Source organism: Neopelma chrysocephalum, unplaced genomic scaffold, assembly GCF_003984885.1.
Source record: "Neopelma chrysocephalum unplaced genomic scaffold, ASM398488v2 Primary Assembly neopelma1_60, whole genome shotgun sequence".
NCBI lineage: Eukaryota > Metazoa > Chordata > Aves > Passeriformes > Pipridae > Neopelma > Neopelma chrysocephalum.
The window spans coordinates 11,662,829-11,683,762 of NW_020897715.1; the positions used below are offsets into that span (position 1 = coordinate 11,662,829).

General features: G+C 43.9%; 2 protein-coding genes across 5 annotated transcripts in view; one reads left to right on the top strand and one right to left on the bottom strand.

Moving 5' to 3' along the window:
• Nucleotides 1-6,209, bottom strand: part of CFAP44 (cilia and flagella associated protein 44) — a 42,952-nt gene extending 36,743 nt beyond the window's left edge. For 2 of the 3 annotated variants that reach the window (XM_027681125.1, XM_027681124.1), the window contains exons 1-2: nucleotides 6,149-6,209; nucleotides 1,476-1,565 (exon numbers count right to left, since the gene is read on the bottom strand). In XM_027681125.1, coding sequence (XP_027536926.1) covers nucleotides 1,476-1,554 — 79 coding nt within the window. In that variant the 5' untranslated portion in view covers nucleotides 1,555-1,565; nucleotides 6,149-6,209. Of the gene's footprint in view, nucleotides 1-1,475; nucleotides 1,566-6,148 lie in introns of those variants that run through there. The other variant, XM_027681127.1, reaches the window with a different exon arrangement.
• Nucleotides 6,210-6,330: 121 nt separating this feature from the next.
• Nucleotides 6,331-20,875, top strand: ILDR1 (immunoglobulin like domain containing receptor 1). Of its 2 annotated transcripts, none has more exons than XM_027681130.1 (8): nucleotides 6,331-6,485; nucleotides 9,729-9,899; nucleotides 12,057-12,206; nucleotides 12,935-13,054; nucleotides 13,213-13,359; nucleotides 17,624-17,755; nucleotides 18,922-19,727; nucleotides 20,718-20,875. In XM_027681130.1, exons 1-8 carry the CDS (start codon nucleotides 6,365-6,367, stop codon nucleotides 20,757-20,759), a joined length of 1,689 nt encoding a protein of 562 aa, XP_027536931.1. In that variant the 5' UTR covers nucleotides 6,331-6,364; the 3' UTR covers nucleotides 20,760-20,875. The 2 variants fall into 2 exon arrangements, with proteins under 2 accessions (XP_027536931.1, XP_027536932.1); XM_027681131.1 differs by lacking the exon at nucleotides 6,331-6,485 and adding an exon at nucleotides 6,730-6,838.
• The last annotated feature ends 59 nt before the right edge of the window (nucleotides 20,876-20,934 follow it).

Genomic DNA, 20,934 nt, shown 5'->3' on the forward strand with positions numbered 1-20,934 from the left:
TAAACAGGGGTGCCTTGTCTTAGTAACTACTGTTCCTGGGACAATCTGAAATAAATTCTCCCTCTGGCAGAAAAATTCTGAGACTGTTTTAAGAACATTGATTTTAAAACTTAAAGACTTACCAGAGCAGCTCAGTTGAGGTCTGCTTTAGGTCTCAGCTTTAGAAACCAAATAAATTTTAGAGTGTCTCTTTTCAGCAGCTATTCAACACACGTTGTACAAAACAATTAGTAAAACCACATATAACACACCACAAGAAGACACCATTGTCCTCAAAAAGGCACACTGATAATATGGGACCCAGGGTAGTTCTTTGCTGGATTGCAATGCACAGTGCCATCAACTTGACTTCTAACTAGTGGTAAGCATTTGTTGAAAGTAGTTTCCAGTTGGATATCTCAGGACAAATCCCTATTATCTATTTTGTAAGCTTTTCATGCTGTCCTGACCTTTTTCTCTCGTAGGTGTTCCACGAAAAATAACCAAAGGGATCAGAGACCAGCCATGGGAAAGAGTAAAGTTAAGTCAACTGAAGGAGAGCAGAGAAGCTCAGTCACTGTAACTTGATGACACTGGCTGAGATGCTGTCCACAAGAGTAACAGTGAAAAAAATGAAAACTAGAAAGTACTGGAATTTTTAAGTTTTTGCCAACATCTCCTCAGTGGACAGCAGTACTCAGCAATGCTCTCAGTGTCTGACTCAACTTGCTCCACTTCCTCTGCAGTTGGTGATTCCTTTGGAATACTACTTTTGTTTTCTTCTGCAAAGTATAATTGGGATCACTCTCCTAGGTATGAATTCCTTGATCTTCTTTGCACACACATGCCATGTTAAATAAATACATAGGTCTGCAGTAGTAAAAAAATCCCATCTATCCAGCAATGGACTTCCTGCTGTTAGCATTAAGTGTAGGGAGAAGCTTGCTTCCAAAAACCAGTAATTTAAAATTTAGGGGAAGGAAAGAAAAACATCCTATAAAAGGAAAAAAGGTATAATAGGAAGATCAAACAAATGCCAAAAGTAATGCAGCAATACATCAAAAAATTCTTCCAAAGTGGATTTTGTTATCCATGCTACCTAGATGTAGTATGTTAGATGACATGCAGGACACCTGAAATAGACACTGGACAGGCATTTCAAGATGAAAAAGATGCTAAAAAGAGAAATACAGGCCTCTGGCTGAAAGAGTCTGGTGGAGTCAACAATCTTATTGCAGTAATAGCTACAGAGACAGGCCTAAGCAACAAAAACTTTCAGGGGAGGGACTTTGTGAGCTGAGGGACAGCAGGAACTGCAGGTACAGTGGTTAGCCCAGAACTTCACTTTGACCAGAGTCAAAATAAAATTGGGCAACACCAAGAGCAGAAACTGGAGATGAACACTTACTATTAAGGAAACAGTTAGTGGTGGGAGAAGACAGAAGCTACTGTAGGTTCAGTATTGAAATCAATATATAATGGGCAGAAATACTCACGGACACCACTAGGATCTTCCTGTTCATCTTCTGTTGGTTCCTCATCATCTCCCTCCTGTTCCCTTGGAAAAGATGGCATGTCCTCTCTACCTGGTGGTGGTGAGGAGGAACCTTTACAATTTTTGCATTCATCTGCCATTTAGACCATTTTCATTTCCTCTCCAATGCTATGAGATTTCCAAAGATAATATTTGCCTCCTGTCTGTACACAAACATGGATAACCCAAAGATATGTCCTACTTTGTAGAGTGAATTAATTGGTTCAGGTTTCAGGACTCCAGGTTTTGCATACAGTGCTATAGAAAGACTTTTATCTAAATACTGTGAACTGATTTAAACTGATTTAAATGTTTTGGGTTGCTCTTTAATATACTGTGTGGGGAGATTTGTTTTTGAGACAACAAGACTATTCCTTCACCTTTCTGGTGAACTTCACTAAACTATCAGGACGTAGACATTTTGAGAGTATCTAATATCTTGAATGGAAAAGCAAGAGAGATGAATCTTTAAGAAAAAAAATCACCTTTTCTTCAACACATTCTATAATAATAGAAAATTAATTTAAGAAGTTAACACAATTTTAGAAAATTTGAAAATTTTAAACAGCTTAATAACACCCCCACACACATGATTTTTCATCTTTCAGACTACCATTTTCAGAGTGCTACAATTTCACTAGTTACTATTATCCTCTGGAGTGGAAAATGTCCAAATTTTTCATCTAAAAACCCAAAACATTGACCATTTTTATAAAAGTCTCAGAAAGAAGCAAAAAATTGCTCTTATTCTAATTTTGTTCTGCCTTCTGATTTCAAACATGTTCTCCATTTTCAAATAAAACACCTGAAAATGAACATTGGAGCAATTTTTTACAGATATTACAGTTATAAACTATCAGAAATCAGAAAATTCAAAGTTGAATGTAAAGAAATCTAAATATTCAGAATAAGAAATACAGGCAGGATGCAAGCAAATCTCTCTTTATTTGTAAGCATGACTTTGATAACAAGGAAAAGTTCCTAAATATGCATTTCCTGTTTCTGGGTTTGGGTCAGAATCCATTTGGGAAAAGATATTTAGAGGAATTTCAGACTTTTCAGATATTTCAGGGAAAGCAAAATGCCCAAACATAATGACATCCTATAGAAGGTCAATGAGGACAAAGAAATATGGTAGATATGTCATTCTTGTCATTAGATATCCAATCTTCATCCAAGGATTCTGAGTCTCTGCCAGAGTCTGACTTTCCTGCATAATTTCACTTAAAAATTACAAATGAGCTTTTATCCCTCAGGAGTGCTGAGAAAAACTTGAAAATAGACATTCAGAAAGTTTTACATTTAGAAAACAAATGAAAACAATTGCAATATATCTCAATATATTTAAAAGAAATTCATGAGTTTTTAATGAGGTACCAAAACTGATATCACTGAAGTTGAAGAAATAGTTGTAGACTATTTGCATAAATATATAGCAGAGTGTTCAGAGACCTGAATTCTATTTCCAAACCCAGTAATGACGTGTACAATTTGTATCAGCCATTTCACCTCTGGCTGTCTCAGTTATCTCTTGTGAAAAATGAGATAATAATACTTACCCATCTTAGCAAAGTGTTTTGATATCCATAGAGAAAAGAGCTATAAAATTTCAAATTATTGTAGCTAATTAGAAATCATTTATCTTCTAAAAATTAAGACTATAATAGTTTTCATTATAAATTAATTCCTATCTGGAAAATGCTTTAGGCTGAAAGAGGGTATGAACATTTCCGCCTGCATTGATATCTGGGTTCTAGTTAAAGAAATCTATTAAATGTCCATTGTGCATGTTATTGTGATAGCGTTCAAGCACTGTGCCAAAACAAACTTTGAATTTAAAGACTCAGAGGAGGCTCAAGGGGGTAACATGTCTACTTTGGCTGCAGATTGTGGGTTTCATGAGTTGGCTAATCCAGAAAATTTATGTGCGGGTTCACCATGCCAAAAACACACATTTCCCTGAGTGTTGATTTTCCTCTTCTGTATGTTTTTTTTTGAGACAGATTTCCTAAATCAGAAAGAATTAAGGCTTTTGATACTGAAAACAGACAGTGACAAGTAGAACTGGTGTGACAAATCTAGTGGGGAAAAAACAAGTTAGCAGTCAGAATTTTTCTGCCAACACCTGACCAGGGCAGCATATTTTTCCTTCAGTCCTAGTAAATCAAGACACTGACTTGAAACACTGTACCAGATCCACATCAGTTCCACCATTTATAAGAACTCAATCAGGAATGAATTCCAGTTTTCCTTGTTTCAGTGGCCAGTGCTGCAAACTGTGAATTTCAGCAAAGCTTCATTTTCTTTCAAATTGCCTTTCTCTCAGCTTGTGTTCTCAAAGGCCACAGAATGGAGAAATGTGTTCATTCTGGTATATGCTTTCAGTTATTTCAAAACTAAAATGTTTTTGGCAATTTTGCTCCCACACAGAATCCCTACATATGGGAGCTTCTCAAATATTCTCATCTCAGACAATTGTCTCATTTATTCAAAATACAGCATAATTAAATGAAATGGGTGTTTATTTGGTAACACATAAACAAATTCAGTGAGATGACACTACTTTCTTTCTAGTTTGTCATCCTACACTTTTCATCTTTCCAGAAAAAAAGATGTTTCAATGTGTAAGCCTCATAAATGCAGTTCTTGCTTTCATAAACCCTGTGACTGACGCTTCAATTGCACAAAATACATCAAATTAAATAATGATCAAAATGCAGCCTATAGTTTTACTGTAGAAATAGAACATATCTAATAGTTATTTTAAGCTGTCTCTGCCCTACTATTAAGCAAGTGTGCTTAAAAGGCATCACCTATCAGCTTTTACATCTACAGAAGAGTGATAATTCTGTCCACTAATCCAGGATATGCAGAAATAGGGAACTATTAATGCTGAACATAACTGCAGTGCTATTAGTACCAGCAACAAGCAAGAGATTAAAAATTAATCTCTACATGGTGCTACTTCTTCAGGATTTTATTTTTTGGTTCACCCTAAAATATGCCATTTTTTGTAGAAAAGCTTTGGCCACTGGTGGGCTTTGAAAAAAAAAAGACACTTGGTCTTTCTTTCAGGAGAGATTGTCTTGTGTGTTAGTCCTTTGTCTTTATTCCACATGAAGGAACTCAGTTTGTCCCAGGACTTCCAATCCTGACTCCTCTTTAGCATTGCACTGCGATCCTTAAAGGCTACCACACTCTGCTCTTTCTGACTGGGGGTAACACTGGCCTAAAATATGGTTGCAAAATTTGGCTGTCATGAGAGGTGTCTGCCAAGAGGAACTGCATACTAATCATCTCTTCCAGGATGAGGCATCTTCTACAAGTCTAGCTCTGCTTTGGATGTGTCAGATTTCTCCCCATCTGCCAAGTCCTGCTCGTTTAACTCACTTTCAAATACAGTCTCCTGCCTCCTCAGCACTTTTTTTCTGAATCTTCCATTTCTTTATGAAAAACAGCAGACCAATGAAAAACTCTCTTAGCATTCCTTTTAGCCTTCAGACCACATCAGAGTACATCGGCAATTTATTGGGCTGCTGATGAGTACAAAATGTGCAAGCAGGAGAGTTCTGCAAAATTTTTTTGAGTTCATTCAAAAAATATTGAAGTCTTTTAGTGCTTATACACACAAAGAAAAATATCTAAGTGTAAATCAGGCATAGTTAACCAGTGCTGTCTGTTAATCATTATCCATCAGCATTACTACAGAATTAGTAATGAAAGTCAGTTTTAGGCAAGCAACCTAAGACCCCAAAGAAAAAAATTCTGTATGAGAGAATATTGCTGTCTCTTTTACAACAGCTAGAAGACTTGAGAGCAAGGAGAATAAGAGAAGATATCAATTCTCACAACAGTGAAGTCTATAAATTATTTACTAGTCAGAGACTGAGACAGCAAGGATAAAGCTACAAAGCTGGATCTAGACAAACCGTCTTTACCATAGCCTCATTGTCTCTTTTTCCCCCCATCAGAGAGAGAAAACAAGTAGATGGAGAGCCCTGCTTAGAACCTCACTATTGCTATGTTGCACACAGGCAGAATACTTTTTTATAAAATTAGGAGAAATAAAACCTAACTCTAATTTCCAACTTACACCTAAAGTAGCCCTCTCTATGATGCACATATCCTAGCTCTGTCTCATGCAAGCAACCGTTTTAAGTCTCTTAAAGCCTGCCTTGTGAATAAAGGTTACCAGGTTTTTATTAAGCAGAAACCAGAGTGGGTGACATCACCAGTTACTTATTAACTTAGAGCATAAAGGAAAATCATAAAAATGAGCATGAGAACAGTGCCACAAACGCAACAGGTCATAAAATTAACTGCCTCGCAGGTGGTAACGAAAACCCAACAAGTCCCACACTTCAGATGAAGCACGGGATGTGCTGCAGGACATTCATTCCTGTCTTGCAGCGAGTACCAAAGGGGCAGGCAGGGGACACCCGGCGCTCCCCAGAGGCAGCAGGGGAGGGCGCCTCAGAGGGGCCAGGGGGAGGGTGCCTGGCACAGAGGGGCCCCGGGGAGCGCAGTGCGGGTGCATGAGGAGAGGGGCTGCCAGGCACAGCCGCAGGGAACCCGCGGGCCCCCCGAGGGGCGGCGTGGGGCCGGAGCGACCCCGACCGTCCCACCTCCTCGTACCTGGGCCCGGCTCCGCCGCCGCGTTACCGGTCTCCGGGCAACGGGAGCCGCGGGGCGCCCCGGGAGCCGCCGTCCGGCGGGGCGGGCCCGGCGGCGGCAGCGGGCGAATTAGAGGGGCCGCTGGGTGTTTAACTTCGGGTTGGTTTGGTTGTGGTTTGCTTTTAAAGTAACCTCTTGTTTGGCCGCGGTTGCGGTCTTTTCAAATGTCGCGGGAGAATGGGACGAATTCCCCAAACGTTGCTAATGCCCGCAGGACGAGGCGTGCGCTCCCGTGCGCCCCTGGGGTGGGAGGTGCTGCCCCGGGCGAAACTCTGTGCCCGTAACTTCCCGTACACTTGTGTGCGAATTACATGTACTTTTAAAAACTTTATTTTATATTTATATAATAAATATATACTGCGGAATATATCTTTATATTATACATATATATATATATATACTTTTAAAGCAGTGTCGGAAGCTGGCGGAGGGTGTTTTGCCTGGCTTTGCGGAGCAGGGCGCAGGTAGGGAGGGAGGGGACTGCAGCCGGCGGCAGCGCCCGACCCAGGGACAGGTGCCACGGAAGGGGAGGGACAGTGGGCGCGACGTCCCCGGGCGGCGGCGGAGGAGGAGGAGGAGGATTGCGCGCCATGGCCCCGCACGGGCGCTGCCGGTGGGCGCTGGCCCTGGCCCTGGCCTGGCTGCCGGCCGGTGAGTGGGGCCGTGGGGTCCCGGCCCGCCCCGGGGTCCTGTCCCAGCCGGTGACACCCCCGCGGCACCAGGCCGGGACCCGGGAGGCGCCCTCGGGGTTCGCCCGGGGTTAAGGCGGTGCGGGGTCGCGGGGAGCGGCGGCGGCCCCGCGGCGAAGGAAGGGGCGGCCAGGGCCGGGCGAGCGCCGTTCTTCTCTCGGTGCCCTTCCCAGGCCTCCCCCGAGCTCGTTACGAAGCATGCAGAGGGGAGTTTCGCTGTCCCAAAGGTGCGGCTGGGCGCTCTCCTAGGAGGAAGTGACCGCCTGTTTCCTGGCAGCCTCCAGTATCGGTCGCGTGCGGCTGGCCTGGCTGGAACCTGGGAGCAGGGCGCGGGCACGGAGGGGTCGGTCCCCCTTTGACCTGTCGCAGTCGCCCACCTCAGGCTTTGCTGCTGGCTCAGCCTGTTTGGGGATCGGGGGAGCCGCAGTGCTTCCTCACCCGTGGGTACGAGCCTGTGGGGAACGGGAGCTCACCTCCGTGTCCAGGGGCGGCCTCCAGCAAGCAGAGTTATTTCTGCCAAGCTTTGCGGGTTGCCTGACAGCTTCGGACCTCCAGTTGGAAATAAAATTATCGGTTTGCTTCTTGGATGCCTGGGTCTTGGCTGGTGATCTGGCTTTAAGTACCGAAGTTCAGTTTTTCACAGAGAACGAGTTAAAGAAGCAAAAAAGTGTGGAGGGATGCTTGTCTGTTGTCTTGCTTGACAGCCATATTCTTGGGTGATGCTCTAACCAAACCTTGGCTTTACTGGCCCTGAAGGTTCGTGGCTTCACTGCGAAGCCATAGCCTGAGGTAGCCTGCTAGGTTAGTAGTGTCCAGATTTGTTCTTCCCTGCCAGGATAAGAAGGATAGCAGCCTGCAGTGGAGTAATGCAGTCCAAGTTTAGGAACCAGCCTTAATTTTTACAACTTTTCCGTTTTCTTCGAGGAGGTTAATATGAAACATCGGACATGCAGAGACATCTGACTGTCTTCCAGTGGGAACAGTAGGTTTTTCAGTCTCCTTAGAAAATAAGGAACTTACCTTCCAATTCTGACTCTTTTGCAGAACAGAGGTAATGAGAAAGGATCCCCTCCATAAAAAGATTTTGTTTCTGTAAGTGAAAAGCACGTAGTGATTTTGAGTGGTTTACTCTTGCCAGAGAGATCCTGTTGTAGGAAACCCATGGAAAATGTTCTGTTCCCATGAGACAAGTCAGAATTCATATGGGGTTTCATTTGATTGACCTTGAGATCAATGTTTTGCCAGTTTTGAGAGTTCGAAGTTTGGATTGGTTTCTTGTGATTTTCTGAATTACGATTCCATGAGTCAACTATTTCACAATGAAAGCTGAAACAAGATGTGTTGAACTACAATGCTTTTAAATAAGAGCAACTGTAATTACCTGTCTGCAGCCTGGACCTTGCTTTGCTACAGCATTGTAAAAACTTGTTTTTCCTAGAGGTTTGCACAGCTGCTGGTATTTCAGTGTTTAAGTGAGCCTGGATTCAGGGTTTGCCCTGGTCCTCTCTATGTTTGTGTGGTATTTTTAAGGCAAATTACTTCGCTCTGCCTGTGCTTTCAGTTGGCTGACCAGGAGTCCACTTCAAACCAGAAACTGAGCAAGTACTGCATTGACAATAGCCTACTGCAGAATTACTTGCTGAGGCTGCGTTGCACCTCTGCAGCATGTTTTCCACCATGTGGAAACTGTGTGAACTCGTATTTGCCTGGAACGTAGTGTGGAGGTCCAGCCTAAGAGGACATTGAATGATGCTTGACAAAGAATGATGCTTGCAGCTGTGATCCAGATGTTAGTACATAGTATTAGCAACTTACTCCCTTGCTCTCATCCTGAAAACATGGAGTAGAGGGAAATGTGTTAGTTAATGGAGACCTGTTCAGTTGGTACCTTCCAAGCCTCCCCATTTCCTTCCTGCCTTTCCTGCTGTCATGCTTCCCAGTTAAGAAGCAACTAGCCCAACACTGCAGTCACTGCCCTGTTCTCTGGCATGTATTCAGACAGGGCATCCCACACTTGCTCTGCACTGTTTGTATTCCCTTATCAAAGGCAACTGGTGATAACTTCGCTATTGTTAATGACAAGCACAACTTACTGTATTATCAAAGTTTAAATAAGATAGAGATGTCTCCGGAGTATGCCTAAAATAAAGCATAGATTATGTGAAACTTTGTAAAACTCTCCTCAGTGTGTGCGGCTTCTTAGATAGAAAATGATGTGGAGATTGTTAGGAAGAGTTCTAAGATACATAACAATAGCTTCATTAAAAAGGAAAAAAAGGGTAATTGATGTGTGCTGTAATTGATGTGTGAAGTTGTGATAAACAGATTAACAACAGTGCTACAGGATGGAAGCTGTATTGTCTTAATCCTGGTCACCACTAAGTAATGTTCTGATTACTGTCTTAGTGAGACCTTGATAAAATTAACTTGGTGTTTTATATGAACAGGTGGTGCTGCAGAATTTTTCTGGTTAGGATTAAAAGCCAAGGCAGTCCCATCCTGTGTGCTTCTGGGCCCAACAAATTATCTCCCTCAGCTTGGAGGGACAGTTTTCTCCATGTAGAAAAAGAACACAGAGTGATTTGCTGCATAATGGCTACTCATAGTTGCTTTGGAGAATTCAGTCCATAGGGCAGGCCAAAGAAGCTGCCTTCAAGGAAAGATGGGACTCACATTCTAACCAGGGTTTGTAACCCTTAATATCTTCACCAGAGAGGCTGGAAGGTCTGTAGGTGCAGGTCCTGGATGAGGCTGAAAGAGATGTGCTTCTATCACTGGTCTGGTGCAGAACACATGGTGTGATGTGAGTTCTGAGTCTGTGGGCTGATGGCCTTCTCTGTTCTTGTTTGCAGGTTGCCTCTCCCTCCTGGTGACAGTGCAGGATGCTGAGCGTTACACCACCTTATTTGCCACTATCATCCTCAGATGTGACTACAGCACGTCAGCTCAGCTGCAGGACGTGGTGGTGACCTGGCGCTTCAAATCCTTCTGCAAGGACCCCATCTTTGACTACTACTCAGCCTGTAAGTGTTAAGCTTGTCCTTCGAGGAATCCCTCTTCCAGTGGAAAGGAAGGGGGAGGTGGACTTGCTTGGTAATACAGGCTTTGATGCCTTTCTACTCTCAAACTGGGTGGTGGTATTTCCCAGCGCTCCAAGGAAAAATAGGTCGTGTCTGTGATTTGCTTTGAAATGTCAAGGGCTTATGATACGAGATTGTAGAGATTTCAGCCAAAGCACTTCATTTGTCCTCCTGGTCATCAATTCAGAAGGCAGAGCAGCTCAGCCACGTTTGACATAAGTCAATCTTGGCAGCCCCCTTTTATACTTCAGCATGTTTGAAAGCAAGGGCCCTGCAACAAGTTGACTTTATGATTCCATGGGGGACCCCACAGTTGGAGATAGATACCTGTGACGAGATGTTACTGATTTTAGAAAGTAGAAGAAACACATGCATTTTGGAGGGTAGAAAGACTTCTAAGTGATAACATTTAATACTGGTGAGAGCACTTCGTGTGCAGACACTCTGGTGTGGGCAGCCTTAATTCAGGAGTGTTTAATATGGTGTGCAAACTGCATTCCAGGGTGCACCAAACACAGTATAACCAGCTGGCTAAAAGATGTGATGATCTCACTATATTTAGTGTTGGTGTGGCTTCACCTTGAGAACTGTGTGCAGTTCTGGGTCCCAGAATTTAAGAATATTAAGGTACTTGAATGCATCCAGGGGAAGGCAACAAAGCTGGTGAAAGGGCTGGAACGCATGTCCTGTGAGGAGTGGCTGAGGACTTTGGGCTTATCTGGGTCAGAACAAAGGAGGCTGAGGGGTGACCTCATTGCTCTCTACAGCTTCTTGAGGAGGCAAAGTGGAGACAGAAGTGCTGTCTCTTCTCCCTGGTATCCAGTGATGGGATGTGTAGGAATGGTCCAAAGCTACAGCAGGAGAAATTCAAACTGGACTCCAGGGAGCACTTCTTTAATGAGAGGGTGGGCAAGCACTGGAATAGGCTTCCTAGAGAGGTGGTCAATGCCCCAAGCCTGTCAATGTTTAAAAGGCATTTTGACAGTGCCCTTAATAAATAATATATTTTAAGTTTTGCTCAACCCTGAAGTGATCAGACAGTTGGACTAGATGACCTTTGTAGGTCCCTTACAAATGAACTATTCTATTCTATTCTATTCTATATAAACCCTGCAGTATGTTTAAGTGGCCTCAGCTTAACTGTACACTTAGGACTGAGCTCAGAGTGAGTGTCTTAGTGCCCAAACTCTCCTTTATGCAGCTTGGGTGGGTTAGGTAGGCATATTAACAAGTGCTCTACAGCCTAGTCCACAAGCAGGCAGGTCCCTGGCTCAGCTGATCCCAGCATAACATGAGTGCTTTTAGCCCAGGCTCAAGCTAATAGGCGCCAACAGTGACAAAAAGCATCAAGGTCATGGTGTCTGCTTAGCTGGGTCTGGTATTCATGCTCTGTGGTAAGTACAGCAGTGGAATAGACTTTGACAAGCTTTGTTCTCTCTTCATTGCAAGCCCTTTGCAGGCAATGCTGACTGAATCAGTTGTCTCTCCAACTCTCAGCTCCCAAACACCTGGCAATTCAATGTTTATATTGTGAGTCTGTCACAGGAGTATTGCACAGAAATTGCCTCTAGTCCTCCATTAATTCTCTTGGATGTCTCTAACGTAATCCTTAGCTGGAATCAGGTGATGGATTATATCCTGTCTTTATAAGATGCACAACATCTAATGGGATACAGGAGGGAAAGGCAGACAATCCCTTTCATGTATGTCTGGAGGTTTTGTTTGGTAAATAAACACACTTTTGTTTTAGTTCCAGTACTCCTTGGTGTTTTATGACTTTTTTCCATGCAGTTTATCTTAGTACTGGGAGCTGCCACCATTAGGCTCTTTCTATTGCTGTTCTTTCATTTGTGAGTACAGGAGGGATCTCCTCCACATCTTCTGCATTCTCAAAATCCCTGCCATTCCTGTGGCTCTACCTCTGTTTGGTTTTGAGTACTCCAAAGTGACTTGTCCTTGCTGGTTTGAAGCCATGCTTTGTATTATTAAACTAAAGCAAATGCACACACCACTCAAGAGTTTCTCTACTGCTCACAGGGGAATAGAAATTGGTCCTTTGAAGTAACTTTTGGCATCTTATTTGCTGCTGTGTGTTTGTAGCATACCAGGCTGGTTTAGCCCTTGGCCAGGACCCATCTAACGACTGCAACGACAGCCAGCGAAAGGTGCGCATTGTCATCCAGAAATACGGGCAGAAGGACCCCGTGCTGGGCATCGACTACCAGCAACGGAAGATCACCATTCAGAACAGTAAGTGACTCGACCTCCCAGGCAGGCACTGAACTCAATAACTATAAAATATCTGGGTCTGCTAAGTGAAGAGAGGTATAAACATTGCTAATGTAGTCTGTAGCTTACACATTCCGGGAGGTGGCAGTGGAATAAGAGCTGTGAAGGGCCCTGTCCCTGGTTGGCCTGAGGGTGTTGGAGGCACTAGGAGCTAAGGCTGAGCTGGAGATGCGTGAGCATTTTGTTGAAGAGCACAAAAGCTGGGGAGCCCAGAGGCTAGAAAACAGTTCATTCTTCTAAGAAGTACTGTGTAATTGTCCAGGTGTATTGTATGATCCCTGCTGTTCCTGGAGCAATAACTGTTGCTCCTGCCAGATGAGCTATTAGGATGGCTGGCCTAAGGGACAGTGAAGTGTATTCCAAAAGCAGTAGAGCTGGCAGTTGGCAGCAGCTGGTGTCTGTTAACATTCACTACCCAGCAGCATGCTGGTTATTTCACTCCACACAGAACTAGTACCACTTCTAAGTAGTGTTGCCTTCTAGCAACACAGAAGAAAGGGACTGGCAGTGAATGTTGTCTATAGGAATTCTCAGTGGACTCAAATATGATTGTTTGAAGGTGATTGCTATGTTTGGGAAGAGGGGAGATGCAGTACTCCGTGTTGCCTGCAGGCAGAGGTTTTGAGTGGGGCCTGAAAATAGTGTCAGTCCCAAAATAGCCCACTGACTTCTCAGTCCCTCTCCCGCAGGAGCAGACCTTGTCATCAGTGAGGTCATGTGGTGGGACCATGGCATGTACTACTGCACTGTGGAAGCACCAGGAGATACATCAGGTGATGCGGACAAAGAAGTGAAGCTGATTGTTCTCCGTAAGTGCCTGTGGTTTGTTGCCCAGGTGGCAAGATATCTCCCCCTGTTCTCTTCTTCCCCACGCCAAGACATCTCCAGCAGTGCAGAGGTGCTCAGTAACTTACCACAGCCAGATACAGCAGGATCAATCCTTTTTCTCTCTCCTTTTTTCCCATAGATTGGCTCACGGTACTCCTCATCATTCTCGGTGGCCTCATTCTCCTTCTTCTGATTGGAATATGCTGGTGCCAGTGCTGCCCCCAGTATTGCTGCTGCCACATCCAGTGTGGCTGCTGTCCAACCCGGTGCTGCTGTAACCAGGAAGGTGAGGTTCAAGCAAATGCGCATCCATTTATGGCTTTTGTCAATACAAAAACTTGACTAGGAGCTTGCTGAGCTCCCCTTTCTCCCCTCTGCTCAGCATCCATATAAAATGAAACATTTCTGTGGCCAGTGTGACCTCCGGGACCGGCTTATCTGAGTTTAGAGGAGGGGAGCTGAGATACATAGGACCCACCTTGCTCTTCTGTGTCCAACTTTCAGAAGTTCCTCCTCACTCACACCTTCTTACCAGCTTCTCTCATGTCATCCAGCTCCCTTGTATGAGTAGCTCAGGACTTTCCTTCTCTGTCTTGTGGTTCATTTGCCTGTGCACGTGAGGAACGCAAGCAAATGCCTTTGTACTACTGTCCAAACTAGCCCAACCTTCAAGTACGTTGCTCCAAGAGGAATTATGTAAAAATTGGCATTTTCTAGCTTCATTTTTTTTCAGAGCTGCTCCCTCCACAAGAAGAAGGTTTTATTTGTTTTTCTTGGGGGAAGGAAGTGAGAAAGGAGAAAGATGATCTCTCTTAGTGCTCAACTGTATAAGTGCATTTTTGAGGGTCAAAAGAAACTTTGTTGTGTTTGTTTTTAGCAATAATAAAGTTTCTGCAGCCAGATATAGTTTTTTTAATAAGGCTGCTGTCTGAATTGTGGCTGCTAAAGTCACATAACCTCTGCAGCCCTGTAAATGAAACTTAGCCACATGGTGGACTAGGCCCTCTGCAGCTTACACAGTCTGACAGGAACAAAATACAACAAATAAGTTTATTTATCATTGAAATCACCAGATTCTTCCCCAGATGCTACAAGGAGAGAATTTATGAACAAGGAGCTGGGGTCCTGGTTTCCCTTTACCTTCAAAAGAGCTGTTTGGTATCGGCTGGGTGTAAGCTGTAAGAGTTTTAGGCTTAAGCCTGATTTGTTTAGCCCTTGCAAAGAGAGAACAGAACATCCCTCTTACTGCAAAAAACAAAACAAAACACTTTTGGGGGGCTTTACAGGTTGTCAAGTGAAATGCGTAGTGTTGAGGAGGCTGTGGAAATCTGGCAGAAAAATTAGTTTCCGCGAAGGGAGAGAGAGGTGGTGGAGATGAAGGACTCACACCTCCAGAATTCCTACTTCTCAACAAAAAAGGGATTCAGATTTAATGTGAGCTCCTTTCTGTTTTTCTGTGCAGTAGATTATAGCTCACTCCAGACTGCTGCTGTTATTTCCTGCCTCCTGTTGAGGAGGAGGAATTCTTGCAGGGTTCCCAAAACCTCTCCCTGTTCATGAGAGAAGGTACAGGCAAGACCAGCCTCCTTGACTGGCTGCTGGGTTCTGTGGCTATAATTTCCATCCCAGCTGCCTGCTCTCTTTATCCACTTTGCAAAGGGTCCTTGTGCCTACTCCCCTCCTCTAACACATCTTCACTTCGTCCTGCCTCTGACTTACTTTTTTTTCACTCCAAGAAATGAACTGGAGGCCTTAAAAAAACACAAGAAGATAGATTCAGGGAACATCTTAAAAATAGTCCTGAGTTCCATACAGCTGAAGAGAAGGCAGAAATCCTCATCTCCTTTACGATTACAGTGTGAGCCGAGTGTGGATGTTTTCTTCCCAATTATTGGCCACTAGAGGACAGCCTAGATCTACTGAACAGTCACAGGTACCATTGAGGAAAGGTAATCCTGCGGCTGTGAATCATGGCACTAAGTACCGTGGTTTTAAACCTAGCAATAAAAGAAGTGCATTGTTTGAGTAATTCAGGATTGGTGTACAGAAATATTAAACATGCCCCAGGAGCAAGCCAATTACGTTCCCAATGGAAAGCTCTGCGAAAAGCCCATCAGGGTAAATATATGTATGACCTCCTTCTGTTCCCATTAGTTCGTTTTCTAGTGTGGACTTCTTCTAATAATGAATTGGAATAAAATAGGATATACTTGCACCTGGGTCTGACTAGGTTGAAAAATATTTTTTTTAATAATTGAATAATTGGCCCAGCAGCTGTAAGGTCTGTCAGAGGTGAAGAACAACCTTTCTCAACAGGGAATAAATGAAGGGAACAACACAACATTCTGCCAAAGTTTTACAGCACGTATGAGTTTTGGAATTAGGGTGAATCTGACCATTCTTAAATAAATATGTTCACTTTAGAAAGATTTATAACTTTGCAGGTGGGGAACCAGAATATATATCGGATTCAAACTGGAAAGCAAAGTCTCTGGGGAAGGAAGAAAGGCTAAAAGTAGTGAAGGAAGTCCAGGAGTAATTCTGCATTTGTTCAGCTGTAGGAAGAGATCAGAGAATTACAGGGACATGATGACCTTGGTCCTAGTGACTGCCTTCACACCTTAAGGGGGAGAACCCTAAGTAGGTATGCCCACAGCTGCTGGACCTCTGCTCCTCAGGCAAAGACCATGGTCAAAACCGAGGGACGTGCACTCAGCAGGTTCTAGGACATTCTCAAGGTGGTAACTGGAGGAATAAGAGAGGGAGAGATAAGGCCTTTCTCTTCTTTTTATCCTTCATCTTCTTTCTCTCTTCCTTCAAGTTTGAAACCTAAACTGGACGGAAATCTCTTGGGACAAAAAAAAAAAGAAAAGAAAGTGAATCAAGTTTGACATAAAGTGCTTGAAAGCTGCTACCTCAGGCCACAGAGCTTTGAAGATATATCGGAGTATTAGGATTAAAACCCCTGAAGTTTCCAGCTTTGTAGTTCTCTCTGGTTGGAGCCAGACTGAAGGGGGAGTCTGAAACGGAGAATGAAGCGGAGCTGCATGACCTGTGGGGAAAGGGTAGGATGAGTTGAGAGGCATGGTCAGTCCTTGTTTTGCTGCAAGTGGTGCTCTGTATAAATTCAGTGAAACAGCTAAAGGAGAACATGTTTAATAACTGGAGTGCTACCTGAAATGGAAAGCTCGGTCCCAGAGAACATGCAGTCTAAATGCTGCCTGATACAATGAACCCTGGGGACAGAATTAATTGGAGCTTAGCTGTAGCCTGGTTTCTTAAAGAAGCAAATCATTTGCAGTCAACCTGTCTGTCTATCCCCTATCTCTTTCCCTCCAATAGCTTTTAATTTCATCAGCCAACTTCAGCCAGGTTTATTAGAGGAGTAACAGTCTCAAAGGCAATTATGTTCCTATCTGTTTCCTGAACTGTATAGCCAGGAATGTTCTGTTCATGCCTGACCAGAGATGAGGTTGCAGTAAAAGCCTATCACTTCTGAAACTCCGGGGAAGCCATATGAGAGAAATTTTGCAAAGGCCCTGTTGCAGAAAAGCTTTACTCAGTAATGACAAACAAACCAGGCTTTGTAAAGTCTGGGACTTGCAGAATTTGCTTGCTTGTAAACCTAAGTTTTGAGGCAGAAATAGTAAGTTTCTGTAAGATGTTTTTAGGTATTCCCCCAAAAGAAGCAGTGATGAGCTATGGTTTTGAAGGCAAGAATTGTTAGGTCGTATATGTAGAGGAGGTGAGATGGAATTGCTGAAAAAAGTGAATGGAGCCTGACCCCACGAATAGGGTTCTGGAGATGGTGGTGGAAACCCAATGAGGAAGAGACATTTCCACCAAGTTTGCTCTTTCGGCACACTAGACATTGCTGTTGAAAACTGGAAATTTAGTTTGTTCGCCAGTTTGATCACACTGTCCTAAGGGATTTAATTTTAGCAGTCATGCTGAGGTAAATTACAGAGAGAGACTAGAAAGGGAGAAGCTGGACAGTGCACCTCTGAGTGCCCTATATGTGGAACAGAGAGGAAATGATGGAGTATAGAGTGGAAAATACAATCTGGACAGAACACACATGAAAGTGGCAAAGAAAGATCTTGTTTAGCTGTAAATCAAAACTAAAAGGGGAAAGGACCAATGATGAGCTGAAAAAGTTTTGAGAGAGAGAAAACTGTGGTACGTCTTACTGTGTGAAACATTATTTCATGCCTTTCCACAACTATACGCATAATGACAGAGCAGGTAGAAGTCTTACACCTGGCAGTGCTGCATACTTAATCATAGTGTTATTTGTTCCCAGTTGCTGGGACTGGACTCTGAATGTTAGGCAGTAACCCTTTTCTTCTGTTTTAGGTATCTTTTTGAAGATATACAACTTCATATTGGAATTTCCCGTGTTCTGTTTTAACTTTGTCATAGGGTGGAGAGAGATTTTCATTTTGTGAATTTCCTGTATCCAAAGACTACAGCCTAACAAGCAAAATGGTACGTGATCTGCAAGCTGTGCTCTCTGGATAGCTGCAGTAAGCTTTCTTCTTCTTTTCCAGTACTGGAACGGCATCGGTTCATAAAACGGGCTCAGGCACTTGCACCTTGGATATCACCCAATATGTTCTATGGAGGTGGTGACAGGAACTCAAAACTTTCCTCTTACCAGCTGAACCCTCTACTGCAACAAGGTAAGACCATGGGCATCATTTCAGAAGGAAATCAGGATGAGAACCAGGTAACTTCTTAGGGAAGTTCAGCATTGAGGCTTTAGCCTCTCTGCTACAAAAGAGAGATGTTTCTAGCATGGTTGCATGTCTGAGCATAACAGCTCTGCTACATTTACAGCGTACTGTAGACTTGCCTGGGTGGATAAATACAGCCTGTTCATCTTGCTGGGCTCAGTGCTGGGTGAAGTAGTTTAGTGCTAACTAAGGTATATCTGTGCTACACCCCAGCGCCTGCAGGGTAAATATACCCAGCTTATCTTGCTTTGTGTGGCAGAGGAGGGTACTGTCTCTTTGTTCTGCTGTGCTGGTCACGGTCAACTCCTTATAGCCAAAACTGACATGACAAGTGAGGTGCAATTTGTTTGAGTTCTTATCAAATCTCTAGTCTTAAATGATTAAGGGCAAACTGCCTTCTGTGAAATAGATCTACCCTGCATGCAGCGAAAAATGAAAGACTCTTTAATGAACCAGGAAGAATTTTAAATGTTGTTCTGCCCCAAAATCACTTGTATAGTGGAATTTATTTGTAACTTAAATGGAGGAGGGAAGTCTCTGAAGTCCTGGAGAAATAATTAAATAAAATAACTTACTACCAGTAATATTGTTTAATCGCTCAAGGAAAACAGAAGAATTCAACATAATGACCTCTCAAAAGTATATAACATATTTTTATCTGAAATTAGCTTTTCATCACTGTGCCATAGTCACAGATTTAATCTATGTCTGATGAGTTTTACCTGTTGTTTGAAGAAACTGTTTGCAAACATCTTAAATGCTAGATTCAAGATGTTCGAGTATATACTTCTTCAGCCCACTAGTTAAATCTACAGTTACCATTTTTCCTAGCCAGGGCACCAGTTTCCTTAGAAAGGTCCAGTGACTGAGCCTCCATGATTTAATACACAATACACTGAGTCTTCTTAAGGAAAGGCAGCTACTAGTTACTACTCTCTGCATCTTACCTTGTTTGGTCTGGATGCGCTGGTTGTGGTGCTTGAGTATCATGCAGCTCTTGCAGTGAGGAGCAGGAGGAGGAGAGAAGGGACTCAGCCAGGCTCATGAGTGCAGAAGGGCCCTCTCTTCATTTCCTCTTGACTTGCTGCATTCTCCTGTGCTTTTATCCTTAGATGTGTCTCTGCAGAACAGTCTTCCACTGGTACAGCCACAAGCCCAGCTTTCCCATAACAACGGTGTTTTGGACTATCTGGAGTCTGAAATCCAAAACCTCAACATGTCACAGCTCCGGCCACCCTCCCACCAGCGGCAGGCTGTGCAGCCCAGCCTGCTGTCCTCCCTGGGCTCCGACATCATGCCACCTCCTCTCGCTGATCACATCTCCTCCGTCCATGGGAGCAGCAACTCCTCACGGCCGCAAAGAGCCACTCGCACCCCCAGACCCTGGGACTCTGCAGCAGAGGACAGAAGGGAAAACCGGAGGTGGCCCGTGCCTTCCAGTGGGGATTCTCATTCCAGCTACAGTCAGGACATCTGGGACAGGCAGCGAGAGGATCATCCTCACAGGCAGAGGACAGGTGGCTACAATGGCAGGCCACAGTACTCCAGACGGGATATGTCGCCTGCACGCCAAGCTGAGAGGGGCAAGAGCAGCAGCAGCAGCAACTTCTATCCAGAGGAGGCCAAGGAGCGCTCCAGCCGCCATCGTGGCGGGAGACAGGAGCCCGCAGGGAGGCGAGAATACGAGAACCACACAGGGAGGAGCAATAACTTGGGCCAGCGGCGGCACAGCTACTCCCCCCCTTCTCACAGGGGGTCGTGGAGCTCCTCAGAGGATCAGGTCCATGTCCCAGCGACAAACCGCAGGCGGAGGAACCGGTCTCGGGAATGGCCGGAAGATAAACCCCCCAGTTATCGCTCCTTAGAAATCATCCCGAATCAGGACCAGAAGCGCAAAGGCAGAGCAGGGACACGCTCGGTGAGTCAGCTACCTTTTTGCTTTTCCACCTAAGGAAAAAGCTGGGTTTTGGGGAATGAGAGTAAGTGTTTTGTACTTTCTATAGCCTGTCGTCTTGCAAACAGAGGCCAAGGAGCAGGGAGTGCTCTGTGGAGCCCAGTTGTGAAGAGGTTGCTGAGTTCTCTGCCTTGAGACATGTGTAGAAGTACTTGCATGGCTGCAGAAGTAGGTCCCCTACAGGGTGATATGTTATACCCTCTCACTTTTGGGGTTCTATGCATATGTTGGTGTTAAAATAGCTGTTCTCTGGCACTGACTGGAGAGAAAGCACTTCCAGACTAGGCAGCAGTACTGAGTACCCATCTGCAACCATCTCTGGAGTTGGTTTACTTCTGATTTCTTTTACGATGTGCATGATTCTCCTATTATCTATCCTTAACGTTTAATTTTTATTGTATCTTGGTGATATTTTTAAGATGATTCATATCCATCCAGGTAAGATGCCTAAAGCTACATAAAACAGGCTTTCAGGTAGCATGGATGAGAAATGTGTCATTCTCCAAGCCAGGTGGAAGAGGATGACTCTTCTTGGGACTCCTGAGAACTGAACATGCATTATATGGGCAGTGAACAGCTATTGTTTACAGCTCATCTTGTCTGGACTGGGACTGGATTTTAGGCGGCAACCTAAATGTGAAAAGTTTCATATCCAAATGCGAGTCTCCAAATTAGACAGTGTATTTCCCCTTAAAAAATGAAGATTCTTTTAAATAAAAAAATGTTAAGTGTCCCTTATCACATATATGCAGAGTTTTAACAGGTAGAAGTCTTCTGAAGGGACTGTATTTTGCACATTTTCACTTCTGTGTTTCAGAAGGAAGCAGAGTTCAAGTTCCAGCTAGGATGTGTCTATGTATGAATGGTTTTTGTTTTGGTGTTCAAAGCAGGTAGGAAGACATATGATTTCTATTCATCACTCCTTGTTCCTGAATCTTTTCTTTTCTCTTGCAGGACAGAGCAAGTTCCCACAGTGGAAAAAGCATAATCATTTAATGTCAGTACTGAAAGAACTACGATTCCCACTGGACTCTTCTTAGTTTTTTTACTATGTGGGTTGGGATGGCTGCTTTTGATTGAACAGACAACCAGCAATAAACCAGATAAAGCAGCTTCTCCTTAGATTTGCAACTCTGAAGAATCTATGACTCGTGCCCATGAAAGCCATGCA

Excerpts from the sequence above, each read along its gene's own strand:
- ILDR1 (XM_027681130.1), top strand. The coding sequence starts at position 6,365 with ATGGGACGAATTCCCCAAACGTTGCTAATGCCCGCAGGACGAGGCGTG. Across the intron at positions 12,207-12,934 it reads GAAGATCACCATTCAGAACA|GAGCAGACCTTGTCATCAGT; the intron begins GTAAGTGACTCG and ends CCTCTCCCGCAG. Across the intron at positions 19,728-20,717 it reads GCAGAGCAGGGACACGCTCG|GACAGAGCAAGTTCCCACAG; the intron begins GTGAGTCAGCTA and ends TTTCTCTTGCAG.